Here is a 26,236-nt window from a genome sequence, read left to right on the forward strand (position 1 = left end):
TTAGACATCTTGCAGACCGTCTCCCAGCCAGCTGTGGTGCCCTGGCCTCTCCTCCTCCAGGCTGGGTCCCTCTTCCTGCCTCCCGGGCGTGTCCAGTAGATGGTCCACAGCACCAGGCAGTGGTCAGCAGCCCCTTCTTCAGCCCTGGCGTTCCAGCACTGATCTGCCTTCTTCCTCTCTCCCTACCTCTTGCCTTTCAGGGACTGAAATCTTGGTTACTTGTGTCAGTTTCTAGACCCAAATTCCACCAAGACAGAGGCTTGGATCCAACTACTCTGCTCTGGGTTTCACTACATCTGTGATTCATGAGGTGTTTATTTTTGAGGCAGCCATGCCTTAAACATATGTGTGTGTGTGTGTACATACATATATGTATATATACACATACATGTAAAAAATATATATGTAAAATTTTCTCTGTTTGGAGAAGAGTTTAAAGCTAAACTTACAGTGCCATATTGATCAAAATTTTACTTATATCAGTATTTATTAGCCAAATGAGTGTAGTTTGGTTTAATAAATTGGGTCCATTCAGTTATCCAGAGAGGTTTATAAGTATTTACAGGGAAATGGCTAAAATGTATTGTAAATTGAAAAACAAGTTGTACAAAATGGGTTTGTTAATTTGTTTTTGAAGCAAAAAAATAGACAGGTTTACAAGCATAGGAAGTTTTTTGTAGAATATATGGGACGTTTTTAATTGTTAAAATTAGTTATGTCTGGATTTTGTAAATAGGAAACCAGTAGTGTATTATTCTCTCTTTTCATAATTTTATATTGTTTGGATAGTCCTTCTCTCTTTGAACATTGGCTGGTTTTATGATAAATGAGTAAAAAGAGAAAGCAACATCAGCAACTTCCTTATTCCCCTGAAATTGTACCGCTATTGTTGTTGAGTTGCTAAGTCACGTCTTGCCCTTTGTGACCCCGTGGACTGCAGCATGCCAGGCTCCTCTGTCCTCCACTATCTCCCAGAGTTTGCTCAAATTCATGTCCATTGAGTCAGTGATGCTATCTAACTATTTATGTATAACTGTATAACTATAATTAATGTTATAGCTTAATACATTTTTGTGCCTCCATCATCAAGTGTGTGTGTGTGTGTGTGTGTGTGTGTGTGTGTGTGTGTGTTTGTGCATGTGTGTGTAAGGAGCACAAAGTATGTTAATGACATGTTCTAACTTAACAAATATCTTCATTAATGGTGTGTGTGTTTCTAATATAAAAATAGAAATAGGTATAATAACCAATCCAATTTATATAGCTCTGTATAATGTTAGCATTTACTGTTAGAAAACACTAGGCTTAAAGCATAGAATCCTGACCATGAAGATTAACAAGCCAGGATTGCTTTACAGCTTTACAGAAGTGTTATTTTTTAGAGGAATTTATCCTTCATATAAAATATGCAGCCTTTGGGTTGGTCACTTTTCTTATTAATTCCAATGGCTTTCTGAAATCCAAAATAAGTGCCCAAAGCTTTTCTATAGAAAGATAAACTTCCTTTTCCTTAAATGACATCATTTTTCCTTCATGGAGCTTGTGGCTTTAATAACTATGTTTATGGTACTAATGTACGGAGTGTCTGTACTTTTTGATTTGTGTGTTATTACCTGGGTGCCTCTGATAGTTATTTCATAGCTATTACACTGCTCTTTTTATATAAAAATAGTTAAATAATGCCATATCTGAAAACTTACTATAATGAAATAAAGATGCAGAGAGTTTAAATGAAAATATAATCTTGCAGTACTGTGGTATTGAAGGTAGGAAATAACCCAAATGTTCAGAAATAGGAACGGAATAAATAAATCATTGTAAATATTTAATGTATTACTATTCACACGTTAGAAATGAAATTATAGAAAAATATGTATTGACATGGAGAGATGTTTACAATAAACAATGTTAAATGAAAAAAATGGAATGTATTATGCAATTCTATTTTGATAAAAATGTGCATATGTGATTATATACATGCACAGAAAATGTGAACATTTAAACACCCAAATGTCAACTGTGGTTATCTCTGAATGGTGTGATTATAGGAGAGTTTTATTTTGTTCTCTTTACTTCTCTGCATTTATTATATTGAGCATGTTTGCATGCATAATAAGATAATCAGTAAAAGGTATTAAAATATACTTCTGTTCTGTTTCATGTTGTGAAAGTTAAATGTCGTACCGTTCTTCCCCTTAGATGGTAATTATCCCTCTAAAGTCATCCAACTCTCTTGATCCATGAATTGGTTTCGTTGGAGGTGCCTAGTAGCTAGACATTCTCACTCAGAGAAGAAAAGGCAAATCTGTAATGAGCTGTGTTTAATTCATATCCCTGGCCATACCTTGAAGATACAATTTTAACTTCAGAGATGGGTAAAGATGACTGAAAAGTAGATTTCAAGTTCACTTTTTTCTGCTGCTGTAACTAAGCTTGTTATTCCACGTAAGAGTTTCAAAGTAATCTCACTCCAAATAGTAATACTTTACCACTACCATGAAATTCATGTGAATACCTACTTAGAGCAATCAATTTTAAAAACAAAAAATTGAATAATCATACCACTCCCAAATGTTCGGGTTCATCTCAGCAGTGATAGAATATATTGGTTTCCATAAAAAGCAACTTCTGGAAAGAGACAAAAAAAAAAGCTATTCCTCATAAAATCTTGAACAAGTTTAGTGAATTATTGTAAATGTACAGAGGCCAGCCCTTCACTGCTGCTCATTCTTTCCACTCGGAGTAAAGATCTTCCCTGGTGCTTTAGATCCACAGCCAGGCACAGTTACTGGAAGCCTAGGTGCATTATTTTTGACCTTCTTCAAATTTAATTACTTTACCTAAGATCCAAAATGTTAGCGTTGAATGTCGCTTATAAGTAGTGTTCTTTCTCTCCGAGACGATAAAACAGCACTCTCTCATCACTTTCTTGCTTTACACTGGAGAAAAAAAAAAAACTAGTTAAATTTTTTATTTCAGATTGGTGGGGAAAAAAAGTTTGAATTCTTGAGAGGTGAAGCAAAAGGAACACCTTAGGTAATGGAACCATGCAAGATCATTATAAGGCTTTACAAGATTTCATTGTCTTTGCTGCCATCAGCTAACCTAAGGAAGAAGCAGTTCTAACTACTAATAATGTCTTGATTTTGCATTACTTTCCTCCATCCTCATTCCATCGTTCTCATGCAACAAAAACAAGAAATCCAGAACATTTAGCATAAAAGCAGTTGAAAACGTTGAAATGTTTTCTTAGAGTCTCTTTTCCCCGCTTGTTTTTGAGGTTCTGAAAACTTTTGGTAATACTTTCCTTCAGGTTACATGATGCTTTAATATTTATCAACTTGGCTGTGGCTTCATAAATATTAAATTTTTTGTTTTTTGTTGTTTGGAGTTTTTTGGGGTTTTTTGCTCTGGAAGGAGCAGTATCATTTCAGAGATTCTGGTAGGTAGTTTGATGATATGCCACTGGAAATAATGGAATAAGATAAAAACAGCCTGTTTTGACAGAGAAGCCCATTTTAACTTTTGTTGGTATTCACTAGGGTTTCTCACATAAGTACATGTGAGTAACTTTTCTAAATGTCCAATTCTTGCAAAAGCAGTTTTGAGGCTTTTAAGTGTTAGCTGTCACTTAAATATCCTGAAATATCCTCCTGAGATGGCTTGCTCATTTCTAGAGTAGTTCCCGGTCTCACACTGTGTCAGTTTGGGAAAGAGAAAAAACTCCATACTGATAGCACAGCCCATAAAATTAATTCTCTCTTCACATCACTCTCCAGTTACCATCTTCTGCCTTGTGAGGTGGACTCTGTATCGCCCCACTCCGCTGTGCGGTCCTCTCGATGTCCCTCAGTGAGAAGCAGACCCCACATCACCTGGGCTGTTTCAGTCATCTGGATTCTTCTGCTTAAGCTGATCTCTGCTGATGATAACTCCTTTCCACCTCCCTCCACCCATTTGAACACGTCCTCCCCTCTAGACTCAGTCTTCCTCCAAGATCCCTCCCATGACACAATTAAAAAAAAAAAATCCACCTTGGCGGTAGTTATTGTTCACACAGGGAATTGTTGTGGTGACCCAAGGATGAAAGAGCAGAGGCACACTAGCTTTTGCCAACAACAGGAAAGGGACTCAGAATTTCCTTACATTCAGTCTTTCATGGCCCTCAGTCAGAATCCGGATCTGAGGAGCTCATACCATTCATGACACTCATGCCACATGTGTCTTTCTGTTGCCTCCTGTCCCCCCAGCCCCCACCCCCAGATCAGATTTCCTAGACAACCCGTACTTGACCTTTCATAGCCACATTATCTCTAGGAAAGGATTCTGAGGTTCCTTTTGGTCCAGGTCTTTCTCTTGGTATTCAAAAGCCTGAAGGATCAAAAACTCTCCTAACATTCTAAAGAATCCCCCTCTAACTATGTTTCTCTTTCAGGTGAGGAGAAAACCAAGCTTCCCCGATTTCTGAACATCCTACAGAATCCCCTTCTAACTACTCCAGTGTCTCAGGGTGGGGAAGGACCAAGCTTCCCCCACTCCTGCAAATTCCCTTAACCCTTCAGATTCTTCTGATAGGACAAAGACCTCACTTCTCACCAGAGGGACAATCCAAGATTTTTATCAGCTGATCTGCCCCGATAACAAAGTCAATTTGAGTGCTATTTGGTCTATATTTCAGCTATAAAACTATGACTACAGAAAGGAAAGATGACTTTTATGACACAGGATGGCCATGATACCCTTTAGACTCCAGAGAAAACTGGTTAAACTGAAATTTTTTTCTTGGAAACTGAAAAACAGATTCTTTTTGCATATGCAGTTAAAAACAACTAGCTTGTTAAAAGGCCTGCCTAGGGAAAAGCTTGACCTTAACCCTTTCCATGTCCTTGTTGCCTGAGACCTCACTCAGCCTTGGGCAAATTCAGTTCAGTTCATTTCAGTTCAGTCGCTCAGTCGTGTCTGACTCTGCGACCCCATGGACTGCAGCACGCCAGGTTTCCCTGTCCATCACCAACTCCTGGAGCCCACTCAAACTCATATCCATCGCATCAGTGACGCCATCCAACCATCTCATCCTCTGTGGGCAAATTAGAATTTCAAATAAAAGGGGTGGGGGACCACAGAGACATTTTAAATCTCAAGTGGAAAGCTATGAGATCTCTGTCTGTCTATCTGGATTTATGTATGCCTCAGTTTGTCTCTTTTGGGGTTTGTTTGTTTTTTATAATATTGATGAAGTTGTAAATGAGTTCTAATTTAATTGGCCTAAAGAAAAGTAAGTGCTTAGAAATCAGACAATTCTAGATGCAAGAGAATTAACCTAAAGGGATTTCAGATTCACGTGAACTGGGAAATATTCAATATTAAATATCTAGTATTAATGTTTGTTTGCTAATCTAATATAGACATGTCTAAGAGTCATTAACATTAAGCATAATATTTTCTTTGTACCTAGGTTTATTATAAGTTAAATATTGTTATATGATTATATCTGTTGCAAATTTGTCAGCAAGGAAGGTACTTCGAGTGAAGAGATTTCAAAAAAAAAATGAAATATGAGCTTTTAGATAAACTCTATTAAGAATAATTATCCTTTAGAAATTTCTGTCTAAAACAGTCTCTCTAGATTTTGGTAACCTGAATTTCTATGGGTTGTGCTAAACTAAGTGACAGAAGTTTATTGAATGGCTAGGTCATTTTCAAATAAAATAAGATTCTGAAACATTCATTATTGAACACTAACTTCCTCTTAAGGAGGAACTAGAGATTTTGGACTGTTAATGAATAATGTTTGATGCCATCCTGAGATGTTCTCTAGAATGTTTTTTTTTTTTTAGAAATTATCAGTGATATTTATGTTCACCAATCTATAGAATGCTAATATAAAGGTCAATTCTTGGTTTGTTAAGGAAAATAGGAAGGAAAATAGAGAAATGAAATTACATTTTACGGGGGGAAAAGGTGGCCGTTTCAGGATGGGAGAACAAAGTAATGGGTACTGAGAGTGATAAGAAGGTTTTAGAGAAAGGGGACCCCAAAGGAAGAGTTCTGTGCATAAATACAAGTTTTCTTGAGATGTTGAACTGCCTTCAATAATGGATTTCGAGTTTCTTTACCTCTGAAGTGATCTGTTCTGTGTTTACCTTTGAAATCTTTTGTTAACTTTAGTTAAGTGAATATATTGTTTCACAGTGATCCATATGATCTATCTGAGTGTCACAAACTTTTGTGATATTTATTGAAAACACTTCCTAAATCATTTGACTTCTAACTAACTTTGGGATACTTCAGAGGGCCCCTGGAACATCCCAAAGAGAGATATTAAACTACCTGAGTTCATTTGACATGTTAAATTATATGGAAAGTATTGTTGGAGGAATGATGTATCTTCTCAGATTGTATTGTATGGTTGATGTTACTAATATAGATATCCTAGAAATTATGTGAAATTCATGAAAATCTAATATGTTCTGGTAAAATGTCAGTTATAATTCTAGTTATCATATTAAAGTGTTCAGTATCACAGCAATGACCAGTCTACCTTGCCAATTGCAATTTAATCAGATTTTAAACATGCCTTCTATGGTTTCACTCTGATGCCTTTGCAAGAATACTGCTACTTCAAGATTTATGGTAAAGACTTCTAAGATTAAGCACTAAACAAATTTTGTTATCTGGTAAACTGGTAACAGACTAGAATTTAGTCTACACTCTATGTTAAGAGAACAAAGTTTTCTTAGAATGCAGCTTTCGATAACAGCTTATGAATTTCTTTGCCTTTAAGTGATTTGTATTCGTTTTTAAAATATTTTGTTACTTTGGTAAGGTAAATAAACATTATTTAAGATTATGGTACATGTAGACAAAGCTCATTCTGCTTCTACAAAAAAAAAGCCCTCATGGTTAGACTTTTGCTATCCTGATGTCCTTAAAACACAGCAATCAGTTCAGTTCAGTCGCTCAGTCGTGTCCGACTCTTTGCGACCCCATGAACTGCAGCACGCCAGGCCTCCCTGTCCATCACCAACTCCCAGAGTTTACCCAAACTCATGTCTATTGAGTCGATGATGCCATACAACCATCTTATCCTCTGTTGTCCCCTTCTGTTCCTGCCTTCAATCTTTCCCAGCATGACGGTCTTTTCAGATGAGTCAGTTCTTCGGATCAGGTGGCCAAAGTGTTGGAGTTTCAGCTTCAACATCAGTCCTTCCAGTGAACACCCAGGACTGATCTCCTTTAGGATGGACTGGTTGGATCTCCTTGCAGTCCAAGGGACTCTCAAGAGTCTTCTCCAACACGACAGTTCAAAAGCATCAATTCCTCAGCACTCAGTTTTCTTTGTAGTCCGACTCTCACATCCATACATGACTATTGGGAAAACCATAGCCTTAACTAGATGGACCTTTATTGACAAAGTCATGTCTCTGTTTTTTAATATGCTACCTAGGTTGGTCATAACTTTCCTTCCAAGGAGTAAGCGTCTTTTTTTTAATTTCATGGCTGCATTCACCATCTGCAGTGGTTTTAGAATCCAAAAAAATAAAGTCAGCCACTGTTTCCACATCTATCCGCCATGAAGTGATGGGACCAGATGCCGTGATCTTAGTTTTCTGAATGTTGAGCTTTAAGCTAGCTTTTTCACTCTCCTCCTTCACTTTCATCAAGAGGCTTTTTAGTTCCTCTTCACTTTCTGCCATAAGGGTGGTGTAATCTGCATATCTGAGGTTATTGATATTTCTCCCGGCAATCTTGATTCCAGCTTGTGCTTCCTCCAGCCTAGCGTTTCTCATGATGTACTCTGCATATAAGTTAAACAAGCAGGGTGACAATATACAGCCTTGATGTACTCCTTTTCCTATTTGGAACCAGTCTGTTCCATGTCCAGTTCTGACTGTTGCTTCCTGACCTGCATACAGGTTTCTCAAGAGGCAGGTCAGGTGGTCTGGTATTCCCATTTCTTTCAGAATTTTCCACAGTTTATTGTGATCCACACAGTCAAAGTGGTCTACTCCTAAATCAGGGAATTAAAAATGGGTGAACAGAAGCTGTTAAATCAAAGAGTCAGGGCTATGGGAGATCCAAGACAATCCCTTGGCTTTTCCCGGTCCCTGACAAACCTCATTTATTGATGCGTTAAAGCCTTCCCTGGGTGCAGGGTTAATATGAAAAAATTATGTGTCACTGAATATTAAGTTTTCTTCATTTTTAAACTAAGTTTCTAGTTTTGTTAATTAAGGTCTAATGTCTACTAAGACTCACTTCTGAGATAGTTCCTTGTTGTTATGGTATATTGCTAAAAGATTTAATTAAGTTATTAAAAAGAACATTCTAAGTTTATTTCTAAAGCTTATCTCAGTAAGCAATCTTCAGATAAAGATCAGATGCTCCATGATGTACAACCAGGAGATTAACACCTGGCTATAATCATTTAACTAAGTCAGATGACCTGGGATATACTGGGCCTACACCTAAGGAAAGTTCTTGACTTAAATTCTTGCTTGTGACCTTACTAATAACTGCTAGCTATATTATTTTCTATGTTGCTTGTTTCAGAAGATTGTTTCTTACATTACAAAATGTGTGACTGAGCCTGTGATAACATGCTGATATGCAGTTCCATATGAGATCAATGATTGTAATAATGTAACTCTAGATACGGGAAGAAGCAACAAGAAGGGATATTTTCCTGGACCAAGAGGCTAGTAAGACAGGTATAGTCCAGAGACTTTTGGTACTCGCAAGGCCTGTTCCAATAACAGCACAGTGAGTGGCCTATCAATGAAATCTTCCCTAGACCTGAGAATGAGCCTTCCCAGCACCACAGATTAAATGGCCATGAAATCCCCCCAAAACATGGTCAAATGTGTGGCTATGAAGGGACCCTGCTGACGAAGCTGGCACTTGCCAGCTGCCTCTACAAAGATTTCATCGTGACCACTGCAAGCTGCTGACCTCCAACACCCCCTGAATGGAGTTCAGGGTGGAGATCAGAAATAAAGCACTCTGTACTCTGGAATAAAACCAGAAGAACCGGCCTTCAGATAGTCAGATATTTTCAGATAAAGATTTTATAAGCCCAAATTCTTGCATCTTCTCATACCTAGAGAAACTAACTAACGTCACGAACCATTGTCTGGTACTGGTTCTCCTGGCTAGCCTCTGAGCAGCTTTCTACTTCTATTAATCTTTGGGCCACATACCTTTAACTTTGTTATTAAGTTTGTTTCTTCTAGAATACAGCAAATCCCCAAGTGGTAGTACGACAAGAATATTCCCTGACCAACACCAGACAATGCTGAAACAAGTCCACCTTATCATTCCGTGGACTCTCATCTCTCTGCATAAATGCACCTGGACAGAGACCAGGTAAAGGGAACCCAGTGCCCCACAATGCCCCTGCATAGCCTGAAGAAGCCAGTGTGGTCATCGCCCCTTTTCCTTTGAGACTGGGTTCCCAAATGCCTGAGAAGGGAAATAAGTAGATAATTAGACTTGAGCAGGGTATCAAAAGGGGCCAAAGAATTGGCCCTAAAAATAGAGAGGGAGGAATGTGGTGTCCCAAGGACGAAAGAGCAGATAAAACCAAGTAGGGTCTTGGAATGCAAGAATGGAAAAACCAGACCCTTATCGTCCTTCCCTCCCGCATGTTGTAACTATTAATGGAACAGTATAACCTGTCTCCCCTCTTACCCCATAGGAAGAAGGTATTTGCCCTACTCTTCCCCTACCCAGTATACGTGCCTCATCCAATCAGCAAATGACCCACAAGACCCCTGTCTCACTCCTTGTATGCCGGGCGTAAAAGTCTAAGGTCTGGGTATAAAAGGTCTAAGGACCTTTGTTCAACATTGGCTGTCCCTTGAGCTGGCCCATTGTTCTAACAGCATCTCCCACTGTAATAAACTTTATTTTCCTCTCATTCTGTCTCATGTCTGCAAATTCTTTTCCAACCCGTGCCCGGACCACAACAATTGTGTCATCCATAAAGAAAGTGAAAGTGTTAACCACTCAGTTGTGTCTGACTCTTTGGAGCCTCATGGACTGTAGCCTGCCAGGCTCTTCTGTCTCCATGAAATTCTCTAGGCAAGAATACTGGATTGGGTAGCCATTCCCTTCTCCAGACGATCTTCCTAACCCAGGGATTGAACCCAGGTCTCCTGCATTGCAGGCAGATTCTTTACCATCTGAGCCACCAGGGAAGCCCCATCCATAAAATACCCCCCAAATTTTGTGACCTCAAACAGGAATATTTTTTTCCTACACAGTGTCCACAAGTCAGGGATCTGCCTGGGCCCTCTGACGCTCAGTCTCTCACAGGCTGCAGTGCTTTCTAGCAATTGACATGGATGTTGACATGATTCAGATCCTTACAAGTCATTGGACCGAGGCCTCAGTTCTTTGTGACCTGTTGACTGGGGGATCCATGGGTCCCTTGACTCAGAACAAGACAGCTTGCTTCATCCAAGAGGAACTCACAGTCTCTGGTAACCTAACCACGGAAGTGGCTAGCCATCATCATGGCTGTATTTTGTTGATTAGAGTAAGACACTAGGTCCAGTCCACACTCTAGGGGATTACATACTAGGAAGTGGGGCTGACTGGGGACTAAGCATCTTCTCCCATAGCCTGTGGGTACCTTTGGGGAGGTGGGAGCCAGGGGCTGGATGGAAGACTGCTTCTCCACTCTCAGTCTAATGTCCCTGCCTCTCATGGTGTGGGCATCTTAACACCACGACTGCTTCTAAGACTGGAAGAGAGGTGTGTTTGAAATAACCCGACTCTTAAATGCCATTTGAAAGTCAACTCCCTCATCTGATCTTCAACTGGAGAAAAAATGGTATATTTTAGTGCTGGAAGGAGAAGTCTGTGTTGGATTTACTAAGTAAAGTTGATAGAACTCACCAACACAGTGCATTCTTAAAGAGATTGCAAATGTAATCGCCACTAAGCAATTTGGGGTTTATATTCTGAGTTTAATTTTTGACTGCCTTTAAGATAAGAGTCCACTGCATTTTCAGATGAAACACCCATGAAACTTTGCTTCATTTTGTTCACGTACCTCTCTTTTGGTTGGGAGCTACTTAACTGCTTGGTCCGTGTCTACTTCATTTTTAACACCAGCACTTTCGCTGGCACTTACGCTCTCAAAAATATGTACTAACATGAAATATTTTTGTGTTTAATACATCCTGTACCAAATTAGCTAAATATTGGTAGCATTTTCATAGTTGAGAACTCTACAGATCTTTTTCTGGCATAAATGCTTAAAAAGAGTGACCTGGATCTATGATACCTGTAATTTCTGTGTTATTTTGCTAGTTCATTAGAGCATTAGCAGTTTTGCCCTTGAATCAAAGTTCTCTACTTTTCTCTCCACAGTTTCCAAATATTTTGTCCTTTGGAGTCAAGGGAATTGCCCTGATTTTATGATGACATTTGGGTACGATATTTAAACTGTTAAAAAGTTATAAAAACGACCCTTTGGTATTAAATGTAATAAATGGCTCTGAATTGAATGCATGCACAGGTTCTCTTATATGAGCTTTGTGAGCCCAAACCGCTCCAGTTACATATTCTCATTGTAATTGGACTCTATGACATTCTCTCATCCCCCAAGAGTATGCCAAGCCATGAAAATTCCTCCTGGCTTCGTGTTGATGTATACTTTGGGTCTTTTGAAGTTTTGGATTTCATCTGTAACTAGCGTATGGGACTCATAGTACTGTTGGTCCTCCCAATCCTAAAGAGACAGAGGTGTGTCTGCAAGAAAACAAAACAAAACTTACTTCATTCCTAAGAGATTTATTGCAACTCTCAAAGAGAAGGGAGGATGGAATGACTTGTCCTTATTCAGCCTCATCTTTCCCAAGAATATTCTTTACTCGTGGCTACTCTGTACTGGGTTTGTTTGTCCTGGCTTGTATTTTTCTTTGTAATTTCTACAGTGTTGTGCTTGCATGTCTTCAGTTAGACTGTGAACTCAACATCAGAGGTTATCCTCTTCGTTTTTCCTTCTGTTTTGAGGTCTTTGATCTATTTCCCTGATCTCTTTTCCTGTTTTATACCCACTCTCACACCACTCTGGCAAGAGGAACATGCATGTAGCTGGCTAGTCTAGATTCATGGTTGATGCCTTAGAGTTGGGGCTTCCCAGGTGGCGCTAGTGGTAAAGAGTCTTCCTGGCAATGCAGGAAGTGCCAGAGACGTGGGTTCAATCCCTGGGTCAGGAAGATCCCCTGGAGGAGGGCAATGGCAATCCATTCCAGGATTTTTGCCTGGAGAATCCCATGGACAGAGGAACCTGGTGGGCTACAGTCCATAGGGTCACAAAAAGTCAGACATGACTGAAGCAACTTAACACACATGCACGTGCATTAGAGTTGACTGAAGTCAAGAGGCTGGCACATGTCTGGACTCTTGTAGTGAGGAGTTAAATGTCAGTTCCAGAAAGCATCGTAACAATACTGAGTTAGCTCTACATGGATAAAGATGGACACCAGCCTTCCCTTCAACCCTCGAAACACACCAGAGTATATTACTGCCATGAAATTGCACTGTAATATTTTCTAGTTGTGATTCATTCACAGTTTAATATGCTTCTAGTTCTGGTTTGACTTTTCCCCCAGGAAGAGACTAAAATCTCTTCATTATAATATAGACAGTGTACTGCACTTTGAATACAAATTTATCCATGTTCAGAGTAATTTTTCTTGTGATTGTCTCTACCCTGGAGAAGTGCCTTTAATGAATTACATACAAATTGTGTAATTTAAGAAGTTAATTTGGTTTTCTGGTTACACAGGACTAAAAACAGCCCTTGTAGAAAGAGATGATTTCTCATCAGGGACCAGCAGCAGAAGCACTAAATTGATCCATGGTGGTGTGAGATATCTTCAGAAGGCTATCATGAAGTTGGATATTGAGCAGGTAATTGTGTATGCTGGTTGTTAAACAAAAATTGTTACTATGCTTTTTTTCTACCCAATTAAATCAGTTGTTTTTTTTTTTTTTTTTTAATGGCCTTTAACATTTCTTCCTATTGGAAATACCTATTTAGTGTATTCTGCTGGAGTGTCTTTCAGGAGAGGCGTGTCAGGGTTTTTTTGTTGTTGTTTTTTCCTGTAGCAACACGTTCATGAATAACCAGGGTCCTATTCTACACAGACATGTCAAAGTAGCAGATTTACAAAATCACTTTTGGATGTGTTACCTTTTAACAGTTGTGATTGTTTTTTGTTTTGTTTTTCTGACCGATGGTCACCCAATTGCTACTTCCCAAGCGGGTTCAGGGGAGCTCTGTTGTAATACATGAGGAGTATTAAACTGATCTTAACTGCAAATGCAGTCACACTGCATATTGTCACTGACATATTCTGAAGAAAAAGATGATCTGAGTCATGCTTTTTTTTTTATGTCACACTTTGTTGTGTCCAGTCTGCCACCATTTGAAAACTGCCAAGGCAGTGTGGAAGATGACATTTCCCAGAGGGGGTAAAAAAAAAAAAAAAAATCAGCTGAACTCCCTATCTGCTTTTCGTCCATGGAAAACACAGCGGCACTAAGTTGACATTGTCAGTTTTGACTCTGTCCCCTTTTCTTACATGTCTGTTTAGGACCATGATGGACGTAAAGAAAAGAGCATAGGGTTTAGAGTCAGATGGCTTGTGATGTGCTATAGCTTATTTATTCAGTTTCTATAAGCCTCAGTTTTCTCATTTGTAAAAATTAGTATTAAGATAGTAATGCTGGGTCTTCAGAGAGGGATAATGAAGACTAAAGACAAAAGCTTTTTCATGATCATTTATAAAATACCTTGCAACTCCTAAGTACTATGTCTGCTTGGGCTAGTGGAGGCAAGAAGAAAACGTTTAACATGAATTTGAACAATCTGTTATCTCTTACATGAGAAAATATTATGGGGGACTGAGAAAAGGGACAATACAGACAATGCAAGATAAATTGTTACAATAATCTTGTAACTCAAGTCAGGAAAATATCTTACACCTGGGAACTCTGACAGCATGTTTTTCTCCTATGCAAATACAGTTAAGGTTTCTAAAAAATCTTTCAGGTTGACAGCATGATGTATTATTAGAAATTTGATTAGGAGGGAGCCATCCTCACTCAGAGGTAGAGAGGTTTCTGTGTATCAATCAGTTGGCAGGGTGTCTATTTGCCATTTGAAAATATTATGATCTGTTACTGCCAAACTAATTTTCTCTGTTTTGCTTTTCAGTACAGGATGGTAAAAGAAGCCCTTCATGAGCGTGCCAACCTGCTGGAAATTGCTCCCCATTTATCAGCCCCATTGCCTATTATGCTTCCAATTTACAAGTAAGCCTTTTGATATCATCGGTATACTCTTTGCTTATCTGAGGCCAATAGAACAACCTAGTTTTAATGGCAGAAGTTCCTCAATGTGTATTTCTTAAAGTAGTTGTAATTAGTCCTAATCTTTAATCCTTTTAAAATATTTTCCTTTGTTGTACTTTAAAAAGTGTGACTTTTCCTAAATTACTCTCTGCCAACTCACCTCTGAGGGCTAGATCTTGAAGGCAAAGTGGCTTGTGTTCTGCTTTTATAATTAGTCTTTTTAAACTCCAGTTTCTGAGAGTACATAGAGGAACAACTGCATTTGCACTGGGAAATATAAGAGGGTCATTTGCAGTCTAAAATGCAGAGCCAGGATGTATCCTGCTGCGAAATCTGAACTGACATATATCAACTCCAAACCCTAAGCCATTTTGTGTCATTTTAAATTTCTGAGTTAACCAAACCTGAAATTTGGTTTGTAGATGTCAGATAATCGTAAATTATTAAACCCAATTTTCTGAATATTGTTAGAGCTATCCATCAAGTTGACTTAAACTGGAATACAGACAATAGTAAATACAGGATTATGTAGCTCTGTTAGCTGCATGAGTGTTTTGTGGGGTCTAGAAACAGGTTTTATAATTTTTGTCCATATTTTGTCATAGATGGCTTGAGACACCTTAAGCCAATGAGTCTCTACCCTAGGTGTACATTAGAGTCACTCTGGTCTTTGCCCTAGTCTAGTTCAATTGATCTCTAGGAACACAAGATCCAGGCAGTTATGTTTATTTTTGATGCTCCCTAGAAAGTCTAATATGCAGTCAGGTCCAGAACCACTGCCTTCGAGATGATTCATTTATGTATGTGATTCAGCTGAGCTGATCTCAGAACAGGAAGGCACTTCTCTTGTTTCTTATGTAGTACACTTGTAGATATACTTTGCTTTTCTTAATAAAAAGTGTCTTATAAAGTGACATTCTATAATGTTATACTCTGTTTATAAAGAAACCTTTTCCCCTCTTTATGCTGTAGGTGGTGGCAGTTACCATACTATTGGATAGGAATCAAGCTATATGATCTGGTTGCTGGAAGTAATTGCCTGAAAAGCAGTTATGTCCTCAGCAAATCAAGAGCCCTTGAGCATTTCCCAATGCTCCAGAAGGACAAACTGGTAGGAGCAATTGTCTACTATGATGGTACGTGATTTTTGTTTTTTCAGGATACTTTTCTCTCACTCCTGACCCTTACAGTGTTTTCTTAATGAGATAGTTTTGCATACTAATTAATGCTAATATTACACAACACACAAACACACATGTGCACTCTGCACGTAGTGTTTTGCTTTTAATATCGCTCGATCTTGAGTATTCTTTCGACTTTGAATCTCATGGTTGGTTTGGTCCGTTTTCCATCATTGTGCATTTTGGGCCCCACCTTCATGCCATTTAATTTGTTATATGTTTGCCAGTGAACGCTTGCCTTATGAATATATTATAATGTTGAAAGCAGCTGAGGATCTGTTAGGTTTTCTAGATGAAACCTCTATTTTCAAGGGGTTATAAGCCTAGGGAAAAATGCCTCTGGGCTGAAATGGACATGTTCATATTTTGCACAGGACACAATTCTTGAACATATAATTTATGTGATGAAGGTAGACGAACATTGCATCTGTTAAACCAGTCCGTTGTTTTTTTTTTTCTTCAGTCCCTCAGTTTTTAATGCTTCTTTTATTGTTATTAGATGTTTTCTAACAGTGACATTATCTAGTACCCATTTGCTTTGTGTTCAGTGTTCATTCATTGTATTTGTGTATGTGTTAACAATACGGTTTTATACACTTTTATTTGAAGGAACTAACCACTTAACATAGCTCCAGATGAACCACAATACAAAACACATCACAGGAAAAGCTGTTTGTGAAATTTTACTGTGGTTTTTAAGGGAGAATGGAATTGGAAAATAGTCCAGGAATTTCTGTTTATAAATAAATAGCTGGACACAGATAACTGTGCACATTCAAAATGTCTTAGAAATTTTGTGGCACAAAGGACAGCTTAGGCCCTATAGCGAAGTGAGTTGTTAAAATCCCACTATATGATCTTACATATTTAGTGTTAGATATCTAAACTCTTAGTATGAAGAAATGTTTTGTTTTTTTCTTTTTTCAGGAGACTTTGATATTTATACTTCATAATACGGGATATCTTTTAGGCTACCCCCTTTGTTTCTCCTCAGCATTAGGTTTCTGAATCAGTTAACTATCTGTCAGGCTTTCATGTATGAATGCAAAAATATACATGCAGATGGGGCAATGGGGACAAACTCAAGAAGATATGTTAGGAGCAACAATATTAGAAAAATGTTAAGGGTCTTTGACAAACGTTAAAAGCTAGAAAATGCACAGTTTACAGTGCCTTGCAGCATCTAAACACCACAGGGGGGCACTTAACTACTTTTTTGGTACCCCTGATTGAATCTCATGTTAAAGGACAATCTTAACTGAATTTTCTTTCCCTTCTTCAAACCCTTAACGTTCATCCATTGTAGTTTGTTGGGTGATTACATTAAAGAGGTTTTTGGTGCAGGAGGAATCAGAAGGCATTCTGCAAATGGACCTCTGCCCATCCTTCCATGGAAATGTTTGTGCCCTTTGCCTCTTAATTTTAATCCCTCCCATGCAAACTCTCTCAAGTACTTGGCCATTTTTTTTAACATGCAATCTATTGAACACAAACTACTTTGATTTATTATTTTTATTTTTTAGCTTGTGCATATCTGAATCTCCTTGAGGGGAATATTAGTGGATGTCATATCTGAATTTGTGGTGTCCTGTCTTATGTTGGTTTGATAGTGTTATGAATTATAGATTCTTATTCATTCTACGTAGGGAAACCAAGGGAAATCTATGTCACATAATGCAGGAAAAACATTATCATATTAAAATCAGAGGAAGGAGGATTTCTTTAATCTACAATTGGCTTTTATAGCTTGTTACAGACTGCAAAATTATGAGTTTAGCAAAGATTACTGAAAAGTTTAAAAATTATTATTTAAAAGAATTTCAAATTGATATTTGAAAATTGATTGTGAAACCCAAGTCTTGAAAAAGTAAAAATCATTCTAGTCACTGGAAGTAGTTTCTTTTTTAATTTTGTTCTGAGATGATGTAGGCCCAACCATGTCATGCTTGAGGCAAGACAAAACAGCAATGTGAAACAGTGTAGTTCTATAGTATCACAGCTGTATTCACAGGTAGGCAACTCTTGTTAAGCTTAGTGGTGTGATGAGCAAATTAAATAACAACTTGGAAATAAGGTAGAAAGGAGCATATAGAAAGGAATTAAGTGTAATAAATGTGTGCTCAGAGAAAGAAAAGGATGTCTTACTCTTTAACCAGAAAAATAGCATTATATTCCTGCTACCAAAGTACTTCAGAAAGGAAAAAATACTTAAGCATATACCATTGCAGTTGAATTCTGAACACTGTAATTTATAAGATAAACCTTTCTTGGCAATAACAACAACATAACCATGCAGGAGACCCCGGTTCGATCCCCGGGTTGGGAAGATCCCCTGGAGAAGGAATAGGCTACCCACTCCTGTGATCTTGGGCTTTCCTGATGGCTCAAATAGTGAGGAATCTTCTTGCAGTGCGGGAGACCTGGGTCGATCCTAGTTGGGATCTCTTGGAGGAGGGCCTGGCAACCCACTCCAGTGTTCTTGTCTGGAGAATTGCCGTAGACAGAGGAGCCTGGTAGGCTACAGTCCACGAGATCCAAAGTGTCAGACGCAACTGAGTGATTCAGCACAGCCAGCACAACATGCTATGTATTACATCTCAGAACTTATTTATCTTGTTACTAGAAGTTTACATCTTTGACCACATACTTTTTTTTTTTTCACATGATTCATTTATATGAAATGTCCTGATGAGTCATATTTATACAGGTATGGAAACACTCTGTTTGCCAAGAAATAGGAAAGAGGGTAGGGTTCGAGCTTGATGGCTGTCGGGCAGAGAGTATCTCTTATTATTTTTTTAAATTGGAATATAGTTGGTTTACAGTGTCATGTTAGTTTCAGGTGAAGAGCAAAGGGATTCTGTTAATGTGGTAATTACAGTGGCTATTCTGTGCTTGCCATATTTTGTTAATCTCTGAAAAACAAACTCACATATGTGGAGGAATAACTACCATCTTTTTTCAGTATGCCATGCTATGCGCAGTCGTATCTGACTCTTTGCGACCTCACAGACTGTATAGACAAAGTAGATGTCAGATCTTTCAGTAAAATCCCTATGAAGTGAAAGTTGGGGTAGGAAGTGACATACCAGGTTATATTTTCGTTTTTATATTATGTTAGAGAAAACAATAGTCATCTCACTGGTTTTCTGCCTGAGACAAGTCTAGTGTTTTTACTCTGTTCCTCGTCCTGTCCTACCAGAGAGTGACCAGCTGTACCGGTCTGTGGCCATTACCACTGACCGTGGGTTTCCATGTATACGTTGGTGACTGGTGGAACTCTTCCCACATCAGCAAGAAGTGTTTAAGGCATGACAGGCTCAGGTGACTTGGCAGGCTGTGAGGTTCTTGAGCCAGATGTGGATGGTTTGCCAGTTTCCTCAGAAACTCACTTGTCTTCCTCAACTTTACTCTGCTTGATCCTAGAGATCTTTGCTGCCATTCTAGTTGAACTTCACTCATCCAATCCAGTACACAGAAAATGAGATATAATTAAAAATCATTAAATATTTAAAACCATAAGATACCCCCATTAAGCTTCTGTAAGATGCAACTGGAGAACAAAATTACAGCTTTAAATCCTTCCTTCTGAGAGTCCAGGCAGTGACAAAGAGAGATATCTGTTATTTCATACTCGATGATGCCCTTAAGTATTCCTTATGCACATATGAAAATAGCAACCTACAAGAAATTACATTGGCTTTCCTAATGTAAATAAAAGTTGGTTACAGCCATGTTTCAAAGGGGGAATTGAAACCCAAGTTTCACTAGAATATTCATTTTTATTCCAACCTAAAACTCACAGCATACAAATAGATGAATTCAGCTTGTGAGAGAGCAAAGCCAATTTAATCTCTGGCTCCCCCGAGGTAAATGTAGTTCACGGTCCTGCCCCCACCCCAACCTCAGCTATAATCCCTGGCTCCTGGAGGTAAAAATGCACTGAAGTGAGGAAAATTCTGCAGCAGGATATAATGATCCAAAATGACAGGGACAATAATGACAATGAATTTCATGTCTCCCAGTCATGAGCTGGAGATGCTTGACTAGGCTGACTTATACAATTAAATTGTTACAGGTACAGCAGGAGATGCAGTTAGCCGTGTGCTTTGGGGAACGATGCCTCTGGCTAAAGGCATATTGTGGAATCCAGACTCTTTTGTTAGGAACAAACTATTATTCCTCTAGGCATGTACCCACAATTGTATACTTTAATAAAAGAAAGCCTGGGTTAAAGACAAGTCTTTTAAGGTGTTGATTTTATCTAGTTTGAAAGCTTTAAAAAAAGGAAAGAAAAATCAATTACCCAGTAACACAAAGGTGATCTTTTTTTTTTGGTCTTGTGTTTTCATTTTTGTTTCATTTTGTTCTTGGAGCATAAGTCAAACCTAAAGATGGTGCCTTTAATCTTCATTTACATTATTTGCAAACACAGTTGTTGAACTATAATTGGGTGTTATCTACTTTAAATCTTATAGATACATTGGTTTCTTCAGAACAGAAATAGATACAACAGGCAACCAAATAGTATGAATTTACAAATGAAATAGCCATGCCATTATGCAAGTTTGTCTCTGTGCCTAGTACAGTTCTTGTGAGGTTGTTATGGTGATCCTAAAGTGGTTGTGTGAACCTCCTGGGTTGCACAAGACCTCGACTAGGGGTAGGGAAGAGTATTTTGCAAATTTTACTTAGACCTGTTTCTATCAAATTCCTTAAAAATGTCTTTTTTTACATATGGTTTAAATGGCTATTGCACACACACACACACACACACAATAGTACAAGTGTGTAATTTATGAATAAATGTCCATATTGGAGTTACATGTTGACATTTACTCTACTTCTGGAATACTCAACTTAATTTTTCTTTTTTGTACCACTGGATTAGTAATTTGTCAGCATTTTAAGTATAAATCGCAGAGAAACTCTTACATGTGGCAACCAGGAGATATGGACAAAAGTTTATTGCAGCACTGGGAATAACTTCAAAAAGCAAAATAATTCAAATATCTAGCAAGAGACAAATGAATAAGTAACCTATAGTGTATTCACATAGTGGAGTAAAATAGAGCATTGAAAGTGGCTGAACTAAGCTAAGCTGAACAACAGGGATGAGTCTTAGAAAATATATGTTGAAGATGGTATGATAACTTGTCTTACAGTTGTAAGCAATCATACTTGAAGAATGCTTTCCAGACTGTCATGGCGGTCCATCGGTAAGTAACCCGCCTGCCAATACAGGAGACGTGGGTTCAACCCCTGAGTCAGGAAGATCCCCTGGAGGAGGAAATGGCAGCCCACCCACTCCAGTATCCTTGTCTGGGAAATCCTATGGACAGAGGGGCTTGGCAGGCTACAAGTCCATTGGGTCGCAGAGACTCAGACATGACTGAACAACTGAACAACGAAGTGCAATTGAAGCAGTCAGTACTATGAAAGTAGATGGCTTAAGTTTACAAACTTTATTGAGTTTTGAGCTGCACATCTATGAATTTAGTTTATAATGTGTTACTCATGAAGTGTTTTAAGCCTCAAATAAATTAATAAATATAAACAAATATAATATAATAAATTATATATATAATTATATATAGAATATATATATAATATATAATAATATATAATATATATATTATTATATATTATAATATATATATAATATATATATATAATATAATAAATAAATATAAACAAATATAATATAAAATAAATAAAATTTATTTATTTATTAATAAATAAAAAGTTATTAATTAATAAATTAATAACTTTTTTAAGTACAAAATTGTTTAAATTTTAATTGTTTTATTTGGGTCAATTTTATGCATATTGTATCAACCATCAAATTTCAGCTTTTCACAAAAATATTCTAAAGCAAAGCATCAATTCCACAAATGTCCCTATATATATTTTTATATATATATTTAAAATTTGCAGATTCTTCCAGAAAATTTGCAAAGCATTCTTAGGAAAAAGGAAAATATTGTGCACACAAATATATTTTACATAAGTATATACTCTGACATTTAAGGGTTAAAGAACACTTTTTAAAAGAGCTTACTCTAAAATTATCTACTTCTTAGATGTTGATTTAAAACCTACTAGTTTTAATATTTTCCCTGTCTATATGAAGTTTTACACTTAAATAAATTTAGTGAATAATTTTTATCTTGATTTCCTCCTGTCAGCTTTTCCATTGTATTTCTCTTCTTGTTTTTTGTGAGTTACATAAATGAAACTGACATTATTGCTCATATAGCAGTCATATATTTTGCCCGGCAATGCTGCCTTTTTGCTATTCAGTGTATCTGGATACCAGCTAATGCTAAATGAAGTTTGACATGTACCCCTAAGAAACAAAACTTATAAATTGTGGCTTCAAAGGAAACCTTGAGTAAATAGGGCACATTTGTGTCTACCCAGGCTAACATCCAACATATGCTTTAGCTTCCTGATGGTGAGACAGAGCAAAATAGCCCCTAGGAAAGCTTGCAATTGTTTACTGCTCACTTGACCATCACGTATTAAATACCATCATATATTAAATTTATTCTAATTAGTTTTTTTTAAGAAAATCAAAAGTACGCAAAAGTAGGTTTGATCAGGTGTAGCATACTGAGATAGTAATTCATTTCGAGATAGTAATTCATAACTCTGCATCTAAAAGCTTAAAAACAATGCGAAAATTCACCAGTAGAAAGATATACTTCTGGTGGGGTCACAGAAAGATAACTTCTCTCTCACACTCTGTTGCTCAATTGAGCTTTTAAAAAAGATGCAGGATCAAAGATAAAAGCAAGTATATAAAAAATCTCCATTCCCTCTTTCCTCCAGTTTACTCTTTCATCCAAAAAATCTTTCTGAAGTTTCTATTTTCTAAGCACTGTGACGAGTATTAGATCCAAATGCACTAAGGACAGAGTTCTGAGCTTACAGATTTTGAGAGGGCTCACTGCATATATTCCAAATAACGGGCCAAACATGTGGTCTTCACTACCAATAATGTTTTGCATTTGCGTAGCAGAGTACGGTTTTCAAAACATTTTTTTCCCCATAAATTGTCTCAGTTGATCAAACTCAGCATATACTGAAATGGAAATCATGATTCCTATTTTCCAGGAGAAGTTCAGAATCAGAGTTAAATAGCTAGATCAATATTTTGGACATGCAGTGATGTGAAAATAATTTTTTTCCTTGGCTAAACATAATGAACTTTACAAAAAGTTATAACATTATGTCTTCTTTCAGCTATCATTAGGTTTTAAGTCAGTTATATACTTTAACAAAATATAGCCAAGTAGTTGCATTTTTAACTAAAGGAAACTTTAGACATATGCAAAATAATGAGAGTAATAAAATGAGCTTCTAGTTTCAACACGTAAACTCATGGCCCAGCTTCATCTATCCATCTGTTTGCTGCCCCCAGATAACAAATATTCATCTTTGGATATTTCAGTCTATAGCTTTAAAGTTAAGAATTTTCTTTAAAATATAGCCACACTTAAAATGTTTAATAGTAATTCCTTAAGATTAAATGTCTGATCATGATCCCATGTCACCTATAGTATCATAACCTTAATTGGCTCCCTATTAAAAAATAAACCTATAAAATAAAATCCTAGTTAAGATTTCTGTATACCAATTCATTCTTTTTAACTAATAGTTTCCCATCCCTTCCTTTGTTTCCTCATGGTTTTGTTTAACAGTTCCCTTGTGTTTCCTGTACAATGGTTTTAGGCTTGTCCCATTAATCTGTTGCTGCAAAAGCTACAACACCCAAGCTTAGTTGACTCAAAATATCAATGGACTCTCTCAGAGTTTTGAGGATGAATGGGCTGGCCTGGGCATTTCTCATTTGGGACCCCCCGCCCCCAATAAGCAGTGAGGTGCTGGCTGAGGCTGGAGTCTTCCGAAAGCTTTCTTACCTACATGTCTGGCTCCTGGGCTGAGAAGACTGGAATAGCTAGGGACTGGTCCCACGTCATTCTCTCATCATGGCTTTTCCACATGGCTGAGCTGGACTTCTATGTAGTCAGACTTCTTATGTGGTGGCTGGCTTACCCCAGTGAGAACGAAGAGACTGAGTCTTAAATGCAGGACTTCTGCCTTAGCCTTAGAAGTCACACAGTGTCACTTCTACCATATTCTGTTAATTAAAGTGAATCACAGAGGCATCCCAGATTTAAGAGACTGGTTGTTGTTGTTTAGTCACTAATTTGTGTCCAACTCTTTTGCAGCTGTAGAGACTGTAGCCCACCAGGTTCCTCTGTCCATGGGATTTCCCAGGTCCCAATACTGAAGTGGGTTGCCATTTTCTTCTCTAGAGAATATTCCCAACCCGGGGATCGAACCCTTGTCTCCTGCTTGGCAGATGGATTCTTTACCACTGAGCCACCACAGTGCAAGAAAAACAGGAAGCATAGTTTATTGGAGGTGGGGAGGTGGGACACGTTTAGTGATTAGCTACAAGGAGGCTGGATCAAATTGTTTTGTCAAAAATAATTTTTAGGTGGTGGTGTGAATTTCCATCACTGGTCTTCTTACCTCGTTTGTCATGATTATTTTCTAGATTGATTTCAGTATGTCATTAGAGGTTAGGGGGTTAAAATGGCACTTTCTAACTCTGCCATTCCAACTTCATTCATTAGTTAGAATAGTAATAATTTCCCAGTAGTAACTTTTTGACTACCTTGAGATACGTTTTTGTATAAAATTTCTGGATAAATTTCTAGATTCTTTGATTTATATGCTAGTTTCAATAATAATGAGTTAGTTTTCTAGTGTACTTCAAATGTGATGAGTTTATTTGATTACTAATTAAACTCATGGTTTTAAATATGTTTGAAATGTATCAGTCTATTAGAGTTGCTGATGTTCAAGCTACCCTTTTTCTGACTCATGGGCACCTCTTCAAGTTGGCTTCTGATCCCTTTTGATGAGCTGTCAATGGTCTATGATGATTTCTGTGTTATCTGCTATGACAAAATAATCCAGGCTAATCTCATAAACTTTTCTGATCTAGACCTGAAAGCGTTTTGTTTCTTCAATAAGTTTTGACTTCTTCCTGTGGGAAATGATAATTAGAGACCATAATCTATTTGTTAGGGATATTCATTACTACTTGGTCACTTCTAGGCTTTTCTATAGAAAGAGTTAAGAAAAAATTTTTGTTTAAAAAAGAAAAATATGATGAATTCTCAGACATCTAGGCTAAATTGCTTCCGTTGTGTCTGACTCTTTATGAACCTATGGACTGCAGCCCACCTGGCTCCTCTCTGTCCATGGGATTCTCCAGGCAAGAATATTGGAGTGGGTTGCCCTGCCCTCCTCTGGGCGATCTTCCCAACCCAAGGATCGAACTCACTTCTCTTGTGTCTCCTGTATTGGCAGGTGATTCTTTACCATTAGTGCCACCTGGGAAGCCCTCTTAGACATAATTAATTATACTTAAATTCATGAGTACCTGACTTTATTTAATCTCATCAATCATACCTCCAGAAATTTTATTATTGAAACCAATTTAAGATTTTTGTTGTTGCAGTTTTGTTGTTTTTCTTGTCCTTAGAGTATATGCCAATGGGAATATATGAATTATGGTCTTTTAAAACTACTCTACATAGTTTCTATTGGTGTGGCTAAGCCATCAGCTTGATACAACAAATCATTTTAATTTTGCTTTCTATTTTTAGGGATTTCTCTTTTTAAAAGTGTTCTTTTAAAAAAAATATGTAAGATACAGGGCTTCAAAGTCAAAATAGACACAAAAGCCATTCAAATAAGGCTAGCCTCTCTCCCTTCTCACCATTTCCTCATTTTCCTTAAAGATAACATTTTTAAAAATAGAATTTTGGCTTATCCTCTCATTGTGTGTATGTGTATGCATATGGGTATATATTATGTATGCTTTCATTTGCTTCTCCTCCCATTCCTTGTATAATAGTAATGCCTTTCTCTTTTCATCTAATACAATGAATATTTCATTTCATGGTAGTATAAGGAGCCCCAAACTTTTGAAAAGGTGAATTTAAAAAGAATCCAGGAACCAAATTTCATGGAATTAAATATTATAGTCATGTTCACTGCTTAGATCAAAATATATGCATTGATACATACAGCCTTAGTCATCATCAATATTTTCAAGTTAGTTTTCTTTTTAAAAAAATATTATTTATTTATTTGGCTGTGGCGGCTTAGCTGCTGCGTGTGGGCTTCTCTCTAGTTGTGGAGTGCAGAGACCTACCCCAGATGTATCCCAGAGACTCTGCGATAGAACCACAGTCCCCTGCATTCAAAGGCAGGTTCCCGTCCTTAACTACTGGACCACCAGGGAAATCCCAAATTATTTTTCTTTTTATAAGTGAAAATGAAATTTTTTTTCTTTGGACACCACAAAACAATGGCACATCCACTCTTTTTATCTGTATAGGGAGATTAAAATTAGGCTGTGAGTCTCAAATGTTTTTATTGTCATCCTCTGATTTGTTTAAGTTTGCTAAAACCTAGTAATCATCTGCTTGTGTTTAAAGCCAATCTTCAGACTAAATATTCATGTTAAGTACAGACTTTTTAAATAGATGGACCTGTTTTATGCTAATACATGAAATTATACGCTTCTTAGTAAAATTTTATTTTATATTCTTTACAGTAATGATGAATTAAAATTTTTAGACATGAAACTAATT

At 37.4% G+C, this 26,236-nt stretch overlaps 1 protein-coding gene across 4 annotated transcripts in view; it reads left to right on the forward strand.

Annotated features, from left to right (window-relative positions):
- GPD2 (glycerol-3-phosphate dehydrogenase 2) overlaps positions 1–26,236 on the forward strand; it is a 230,765-nt gene that overhangs the window by 148,985 nt on the left and 55,544 nt on the right. For all 4 annotated transcript variants that reach the window (XM_065931560.1, XM_065931563.1, XM_065931559.1 and 1 more), the window contains 3 exons: positions 12,803–12,927; positions 14,237–14,334; positions 15,346–15,509. In XM_065931560.1, the coding sequence (XP_065787632.1) occupies positions 12,803–12,927; positions 14,237–14,334; positions 15,346–15,509 (387 nt within the window). The remainder of the gene's footprint in view (positions 1–12,802; positions 12,928–14,236; positions 14,335–15,345; positions 15,510–26,236) is intronic.

This window comes from Muntiacus reevesi, chromosome 3 (assembly GCF_963930625.1).
Source record: "Muntiacus reevesi chromosome 3, mMunRee1.1, whole genome shotgun sequence".
Lineage (NCBI taxonomy): Eukaryota > Metazoa > Chordata > Mammalia > Artiodactyla > Cervidae > Muntiacus > Muntiacus reevesi.